Consider the following 8,974-nt stretch of genomic DNA (forward strand, 5'->3'; position numbering starts at 1 on the left):
GGCGGCTGGGAAGGACCAAAAAAAACAAAAAAAAAAGGCTGAATTCACTGTCACGTGCTCCTAATGTCAGCTGTTGAAAGGGACGGGGGAGGGGCGCCACTTCCGCTTTGGCATCGCTATGTCGGAGACCAGCGAGAAGCCGGAGCCGCCGCCGCCACCGCCGCCGATTGCTGCGGCTCTTGGCTGCTCGCCTGAGGAGGGGAGCCGAGGGGAAGGGGGGGAAGAAACCTCGGAAAATGGAGGAGGAGCAGTTGCGGTAGGGGTACTCGACGCCATTCCCCCCTCGGCTCTTTCCCCGGTGGCCGAAGAACCTACGGGAGACACGAAGAAGAAAAGTAAACCGGCCAGAGGAGGAAAGATCACCTGTCGGGAAGGGAAGGGAAGGGCGGAGCGGGAGGGGGGGAGGAAACTTGCCGTCGTAGATATCGCAGCCTTTTTTTCACATTTACAATTTTCTATTGATTGTTACCCTCTCCGCTTTGTGATTCCCAGAGGCTGCATGAAAGTGCTCCACCCCCCACCCTTATAACAAGGCTGCCTTATTATAAAATTCACATTTTGCTTATTTAGGGACCGAGAAAGTTACTAGTAGAACTTTATTGGTTTGACTGAAACTATTCAGAGATGAGTGCGTATAGTCAGGGCTGTGGTCTTCCCAGTTGCAATGTATGGCTGTGAAAGTTGGACCATAAGAAAGGCTGAGCGCCAAAGAGCCTTGGTGGAGCAGTGGGCTGATGCCTCCTTAAGTAACACCAGCTGCCTGCAATTAGTGCAGGTTCGAGTCCCACCAGGCTCAAGGTTGACTCAGCCTTCCATCCTTCCGAGGTAGGTAAAATGAGGACTCAGATTGTTGGGGGCAATTAAGCTGACTTTGTAATAATGCCGCTGGGGGTGTGTGTGAAAGCCCTAATAAGCAGGCATATACATAGAATGAAGGCTACTGCTAAGCTTGTAAGCCGCCCTGAGTCTTCGGAGAAGGGCGGGATATAAATGGAATAAAAAAAAAATTGAAGCCTTTGAACTATGGTGCTGGAGAAGACTCCTGCGAGTCCCTTGGACTGCAAGGCGATCAAACCGGTCAGTCCTAGAGGAGATCAACCCTGACTGCTCTTTAGAAGGCCAGATCCTGAAGCTAAAACTCAAATACTTTGGCCACCTAGTGAGAAGGAAGGACTCACTGGAGAAGAGCCTAATGCTGGGAAAGATTGAGGGCAATAGAAGAAGGGGACGACAGAGAATGAGGTGGCTGGATGGAGTCACTGAAGCAGTAGGCGTGAGCGTAGACAGGAAGGCCTGGAGGAACATTGTCCATGGGGTCGCAATGGGTCGGACACAACTTCGCAACTAACAACAACATTCATAGATGCCAAATTCCTCTTAAATTCTTTTCTAGCTGTTTAAGTCAGTTAATTAAAAAAATATAGTTAAAAGCACAATGTACAAGCTTAGGACCACATGCAAAGCACCTTCTAGCCATCATAAGGGAGTAGGGTCCAGAGCCCTTTGAAAAGTTGCAAATTTGCATCTTTAAAATGATAGAAACTGTTACATGCATGGCAATATGTTACATTTTATTAGATTTTAGAATTACCTATTGGAGTGTGCAATGTCCACTTTAAAATCTTAAGAATGCCGTATATTTCAATGTGACCATCCATTTTAAATTGGAAAATGGAAAAATCTGCATTTACTTGCAGTTGAAGGATAAACTGGACAAGAATAAGAATGACAATGGGGGAGGGGTTGTATTAGCCTCTTGAATTTGGAATTTATCACTACCACAAATCCATTGGGCTATATCAGGGTTCTCAAACTGCCAGCTCACAGCCGGATGCATCATGCTGAAACCATGCCCACTCCATTGCTGGCAATGGAAAAAAGTCGCGATATGTCGCAACACGTACGTGATGTTGAAAGTTTGACACCCCTGGGCTATAACATTACAGTTGTTAGTAAATATTTTAGCCTCTGCAACTACATTTTATTTTACAATTTTAGTAGCAATTGTGTATGTAGCTGAGCTGGATAGTTCTTTATAACTATTTTATTAATTATTTCCTATTTATTGTGGTCATGAGATTTATTTTGGTTTTATCTTCTAAATATATTTTAAATAGAATAATACCAATTGGCATAATAAGCCACTGGAAAGCAGTTCGGTGTAGTGGTTCAGACATCAGACTAGAAACTGGGATCCTGGGATTTTTAAGTTCTGTCTCAAGCATAAAACCAGTTGGGCGACCGTGGGCTTGTCATTTTTTCTCTGCCCTAGGAAGGCAAACTACTTCTGAAAAAACCTTGCCAAGAAAACAGCAGGGCCTTGTAGAGAAAGTCTCTGAGAATCTGACACAATTGAATGGAAGAAAAAAGAATATAGCTTAGGATGTTTGCTTTTATTTCTAAAGTCCATTCTGTGTTTTTGAGACTTCATTCAGTATTCTTTAACATATATCATGTTTGATTTTCAATTTTTCATTTAAAATGTGTCTTCTGTTTTCTAGTTGATGTGTTGCTCAAAGCTGTTGGAGATACTCCTATAATGAAGAACAAGAAATGGACTGTAGAAAGAACTCGAACAATACAAAGCCTAATTGACTTCATCAAAAAATTTCTCAAACTTTTGGCATCTGAACAGCTGGTATGCAATCATGTTCTCATTCTTAAATAAGAAACCGGAGGAAAGCGTATCTTTTAAAAAAACATTTTTGAATATGAGTGCCAAAAGTGCCTATATACTGTATAGTGCCATGCCATCCCATTTAAAACAGTATATTAAGTAATAAAAAAATCCACAAAGGTCACTTTCCTCATGGTATAAAAATTAATTGTGGTTAGATTCCCTAACCTAAACATATGGGACTGGCTTGAAATTCGTATACTGCAGGACAATAAAACTATATGCAGATATGGGAATAAAGATGTAGATTATTTTGGACTTGTTTGCCATACTAGTCCACGATGGTAGACCAGGGGTCTCCAACCTTAGCAACTTTAAGCTTTGCTGGCTGAGGAATTCTGGGAGTTGAAGTTCACAAGTCTTAAAAGTTACCAAGGTTGAGGACCCCTTGTTCAATGATTGAAAGTTAACTTGTCCCCATGTTCTGATTTTTGACCCATAAAACTACCGTAAGTTTGATCCTGACCAGCTCAAGGTTGACTCAGCCTTCCATCCTTCTGAAATCGGTAAAATGAGGATCCAGATTGTTGGGGGCAATATTTTGACCCTGTAAATTGCTTAGAAAGTGCTGTAAAGTACTGTGAAGTGGTATATAAGTCTAAGTGCTATTGCTATTGTTATTTAAGTGACCTGGTTAGAGAGTCATTGGGTTGAAAGGGATGTGTTTTTGTCCTGCTTATGGTTAACTTACACATTAATGTTTCACCTGCCTAAACTTGCTTAATAGCCTGCCCCACACCTTCTCTATGCTGATAATAGGGCCATTCTTTTGGGAACGGAAGTACAATTGAAAAGAGCCTTATGTTCATTTGTCCAGTGTTGTGAAGTAGAAAGTTTACAAATTAACTTCCATAAAATCAAGGCAATGATATTTGCCAAGAAGTTCAAGGAACTTACACACATGGTACAACCTGAAATTATCTGAAACAAAATATATACTACAACTTACCTGATTCGAATTTCTACACAGCCATAAACTCTTCAGAAATAATGCAGTCTAAATTTCAAAGTTACCCAGAAGTATTTCCACTACAACCTTAGTACTGGAGATTGGAGTTCTAAAAGTGGAGAGTTGGGTATGGATCTCAATCCAAATTATAATCTTAAAATATTTTCCCTTGAAATATCTAATGTTGATTCTATCAGAGAGCCATCAGAAGGATTACATCTTGTGATATAAAAACAATAAAGAATATTCATATATGTAGTCATATTTATAAAAATCTGAGGGCAAGATTAAATTTCTGCTGTTTTGGAAAAAAATTGGGCAAAGACGACAAAGTATATATTTACCCATTTGATTCTTGTTCAATGCTATGTGTAACGTAAATAAATTTTACTCAATTCCTACATTGGTAGAATTTGCTGAATATGCCGTAACATATTTTGTGAAAACGGCAGTTTTTATTCTTTTATGTAGCTGTTTATATTGCTGTGTATTGGTCAGTGACCATAAATTTAAATGAGTTGAGTTCCACACAATGGTTATACAAAGTGCCCAAAAGTTTTCTTCTTCTATGTTTTTATTTATTAACAAAAATTATAACCGTAGTAATATAAACCAAAAAGGGGGGTTGGATGAAAACACTATTCCAAATATTAGAATAGATTCAAAATTTCTATTTGTTAGAGGTTACAAATTTTCCACCGAGCCCAATTTATTCTTTTCAATCCCCTATTATTTAATGATGCTACTGAATATGATGTGAAGCAGGAAATGCCCATTTAGTAGCCCCGTTTCTTGGGTCAGCAGTAGGCTGTTTTTCTCATTTCAATAATTGCAACACTTTTTTGAGGTGGAGAAGGGAGTTCAGTGCAGTATAACCTCTGTCTTATATTTGGGGATGTTGTTCTTCCCTCTAACCTAATAATCACAGTACAAAATTATCAGTGTGTCTATGCTGAATTACTGTTTCTGAATAAGAAAATTCTTGGTTTGTTATACAGCATTTTGAGTTTAAAAAACAGGAGCACTGATGATGTTGAGTAATGAAACATGTGCAAACAAACAACCAGGCCCAGAGGGCGTAAGGGCTGCACAGATAGAAAATATGTTAAACATTAAAAGACATAATGGCTGTAATATTGTTGGGCAGCATTCTTGTGTTTAGAGTTGATAAAAAGTTACCAATGTATTATTTCTTTCTCATGCAGATTATTTACGTGAATCAGTCCTTTGCTCCTTCACCAGATCAAGAGGTTGGAACACTATACGAGGTGACTACTAGTTTACAAAATTATTTCTACCTCTTATGATAGGAATCAAAAGGTCACGGTGCTAGAGAGTTTAGTATTTAGGTTGGGTGCTTTCATAACATTATAAAGAGCTGGATTCTTGTAAATACCAAATATTATAATTAACCAACAGTCTTAATCCTAAAATCTTGCATGTGAAGTCACTGAATGCTCAGGAAATTTGGTAATGACTTGTGCAAATTGATTTTTAAATTTTTTTTGGAAGTACTATAGTTTTTAAGAATACCAGAGCTCTCACATGTTTTTAAGATATATCACACCAAAACAAATAACAGTATAATCAAAACTTTTTAAAAATATATTGTCAATAGATGGCAGCATTTCACAAGAAAAATCTTTATATAACTAACTGAGCTAACTACAATAAAATTTGCTAATATAAATTTTAATTAAGTATTAACATTTGTTGCTTAACTACTTGTTAAACTTTTTTCTTGTTTTTTTTACAGTGTTTTGGAAGCGATGGCAAACTTGTATTACATTATTGTAAATCTCAGGCCTGGGGATGAATTAATAGCTACAGTTGCTTAAGACCATTAGTGGATTGGCTAAAATAATCTTCAGAGACATTCCCCATGGACAAATGGAAGAGATATCTGCACTATTGCCATGGAATTTTTTTCTTTTTTCTTTTTCCTTCTCTTTTCTCTATATTGTTAGTATAGGAGAAAAGTACAGAAGCACATACTGAGGCAAGTTTATAGTACAATTTCTTTGATGATTTTCTTGCAGAAATTAATGTGCCATCTTTACAGCTGAATTTAGCATTTATTGATCCAAGATTTGGCCTATCTGTTCGTGGGAAACAGGTTCATGTCTGACATGGGGAGTACATTTCACAAGGCTGTGTGGAGTTTATGATCTTGCTCTTTGAAGGAGCTTTATTGTACATGGAAAGCTTAAAGCATCTACATCTGAGATAAATAGATGTATTTTCTACTTGGTCTTGTCTGTGATTCTTTATTTTAAATGCAATAGATTGGATTCTGTTTGTAATTTAGTTTAGTTTCACTTTTGAGACCAAAGAAAGTTTGGGATAATATTTCCCCATTAGTTGCTTTTTCCCATTTCCATTTTAATTCATGAAATACGCAGTGAATGTACCGTATATGTGAATGTGATGATAGCCAAGTGCTTAACAAGGTTTTTCTTATATGCATACCATTCTCTTTTGAGGTAAGTAAAATAATTCAAAGAGCAGAAAGAAATGAGAAATGGTAAGAAAAAATAATTTGTTATTATTATAAAGGAATTATAAAGAAATCCAGACTAGTTTACATCAGGACTACGCACAATACTTTTCATATCTTATTTTCCTGGAAAGCCATTCTTTGTTTCCACCTCCTCTGTATAGTTTCATACATTGCCTTTTCCTCTTTAAACTTCTTGAGACTCTGAGGATTTCATCTTCTCCTTACTAAGACTTTGAGGTGTGGCATTTCAGTGGCTTAATGAGGCTGGAGATTATCTCTGTCAGTTTGAACTCTAGCACTGTGTGGCGGGTTCAGCTTCCATCACTTGCCTCAGCTTCTGCCCACCTTGCAGTTTTAAAGCCTATTCTATGTGAGTAGATAAATAGATACCAGTTTGGTGGGGAGACGGTTGGTACGTCATTCAGGCAATCATTCCTGTCACTTTTGAATCTTCCAGGTTGCAATACCCATTTGCAAGGTGGCTCCAGGGGAGGGAGGGGGGCTTGGATGACACTGCAGGAAGAGCCATTAGTTGTTTTTTTTCTAATGCAAAGTTAGCTCACCCTCCTGTGGTGCACAGTGGGAAGTGTGCAAGCATGTACCTAACAGCTGGTAAACAGGCAGCCAAACTACGACTCTACAATAGCATTGTAGTATCCTGGCTAATGTTCTTTCATATTGGTCACTCACTTTTGTATTCAGTCCACATTCAGTTTTCATTTATTCTTTATCCTTTTCTGTTTTTACCACACCTGCTTCTTAAATAATGCTTTCCTATTGCATTCAGCTTTTATATATATATTTTTAATGTAGCCAATTCTCATCCATGTAACAAAGTAGCCAGGAGCATGCTCCAACATACAGCCACATCTTAAAATTACTCCACTTTTCCATCTTTAAAAAACATTTTATCAAGATATATAAAATAATTTAAATGCTCTAATTTTTCACATATCTTAAATTTTTCACATGTTTCATATCACTCCCCAAACTCATATATTCAGACCTATGCCTGTTGTTGCATCTATCATACCATCTAATATTTGCTGCAAATCATTTTGAGTTCTCAGCCAAGTACATATGCTATTCACAGTGCTAATTAACCTATCTTCAGCATTACCAGAAAGACTCCTATTAATATGTTCATATATTGAATAAACCAGGAAGTATTTTTTTCTTCTTTCTTACATCCTCCATTTCAAAACAGATCCCAATATTCTTCCTTGGCTTTGCAGGCTTGAATGTAAGAATTGGGCAGTATCTGACAAGCTATAAGCTTCTCACTACTAAACTAAATGCTAACTACCTGGAACAGAATCATGACCTCAATACAGACCAAAATGTCAAAATATGCAACTATGCATGCGTCAGCCTTTCTTGTGTCCCCAGAGGAACGTACAGATTGCTTCATTTAATAGGTCAAGTATGGAAAGAATGCTATTAATAACAAGGAAATCAAAGATTAATATGTATGTTTAATTCAGACAAAAAAGCAAATAGATGTACTGGTCCATTGGAAAATAAATTCCAAAGAAATTAATACTGCTTTTGAATCACCACAACATTTTTACAAGCTGAATTTTAAGTTTGAGAAGGACCAACCAGTAATATTTATTCTTGCACCTTTAATATTGAGCACTAGTATCAGTTTTGTTGATCTTTTTAGCATTTCACATATAAAATAATATGTATTGACATTCTGGAAAAAATAATATTGAATTTATTTGTGCAACCTTTTTGAAAGCCATATGTATGTTTCCACCAAAATTTAGATCATTTCTAGATTGTTCACATAAAATTGGATTTCAAGATTTTTAGTACTATAAATAATATAAAATGTAAAATATATAAATATGTAAAATATTCAAAATGTTAATTCAAAATGTTGCCTATTTTGAAATAAGTCCAATAGGTAAAAGGCTTTTCTAAATGACCATTCCTGTTCAGAAATCCCATCTGGATTTGGATTGCAACCTTTCCTCTTTAGGTCCTTTGTGTTTCAATCTATTCTGCACCAAACCACATAATGTTGTATTTCATTCAGTCACCTGATGCACTATGGCATGGGGGTCAAACTCGCCACATAATGTGTTGCAATGTATTGCGACTTTTTTTGCACTGCCGGAGCTGGTGTGGGCACGGCCTCCGTATGATGCAACCGGCCTGTAAGCCAACAGTTTGACACCCCCACACTATGGTAAAGTCAGCATGGTCAGCTTTTAAATAGGAGCATTAAAAAGTTATGCCTGGCTAAGTCTCCAGTTGTGAAAATAACTAAATACATAAACTCTGCATGTTTAAATTCAGAAAAAAGCATTAAACAAGAAAACAAATGGGACTGTCAGGTTTCACCAAAATAAATTATTCATGTTCTAAATGGAAGAAGTATTTTGTGCTTTCAATACCCCATCTGCAAACAATAACTGCAATGTTAGCTTTTCAGATGGGTTCTTATTACAGCTTAACACAACCAAATGAATCTAGCTAACAGTTTATAAATGTAACGATTAACAGTAATGATTACATATAATCCAGAACAGAAGTATTTGTGCAAAGGAGTGTGTGTGTGTGTGTTTATATAGTCTGTTGTACCAATGGGTCCGAATTTGTTCATTACAGTTCAGAATAGATGGTACACAACTTTATTACATGGACTCTGTGCTGAAATTTCAGCTGATGATGCTACTGCCCTCTCTTGGTTGCCATGCCAGAACTATGAATGATGTAAGTGGGAGCTTATTTTTCAAGCTAATGATTGACTTACTGCTTTTGACAGAAGAACTTCAAACAGTTTTTATGTTTGCTTTGGGATTTTGCACCTGCTTTCTCCTGCAATATATTTTAGCCA

General features: G+C 37.1%; 1 protein-coding gene across 1 annotated transcript; it reads left to right on the forward strand.

The window, feature by feature from the left end:
- Positions 1-3: 3 nt before the first annotated feature.
- On the forward strand, positions 4-5,876 carry ATG12 (autophagy related 12). Its single transcript, XM_083354726.1, has 4 exons — positions 4-335; positions 2,502-2,638; positions 4,832-4,894; positions 5,383-5,876. The coding sequence occupies exons 1-4, from the start codon at positions 119-121 to the stop codon at positions 5,440-5,442; spliced, it is 477 nt and encodes a 158-aa protein (XP_083210852.1). The 5' UTR covers positions 4-118; the 3' UTR covers positions 5,443-5,876.
- Positions 5,877-8,974: the final 3,098 nt, after the last annotated feature.

The sequence above is a fragment of the Vipera ursinii genome, assembly GCF_947247035.1.
Source record: "Vipera ursinii genome assembly, chromosome: 2".
In the NCBI taxonomy this organism is placed as follows: domain Eukaryota; kingdom Metazoa; phylum Chordata; class Lepidosauria; order Squamata; family Viperidae; genus Vipera; species Vipera ursinii.

What these genes read in the sequence shown, in the direction of transcription:
- ATG12 (XM_083354726.1), top strand. Translation starts at nt 119, where the DNA reads ATGTCGGAGACCAGCGAGAAGCCGGAGCCGCCGCCGCCACCGCCGCCG. An exon ending in GGGAGACACGAAGAAGAAAA is followed by an intron (nt 336 to 2,501) that starts GTAAACCGGCCA and finishes TCTGTTTTCTAG; the next exon opens with TTGATGTGTTGCTCAAAGCT. An exon ending in AGGTTGGAACACTATACGAG is followed by an intron (nt 4,895 to 5,382) that starts GTGACTACTAGT and finishes TTTTTTTTACAG; the next exon opens with TGTTTTGGAAGCGATGGCAA.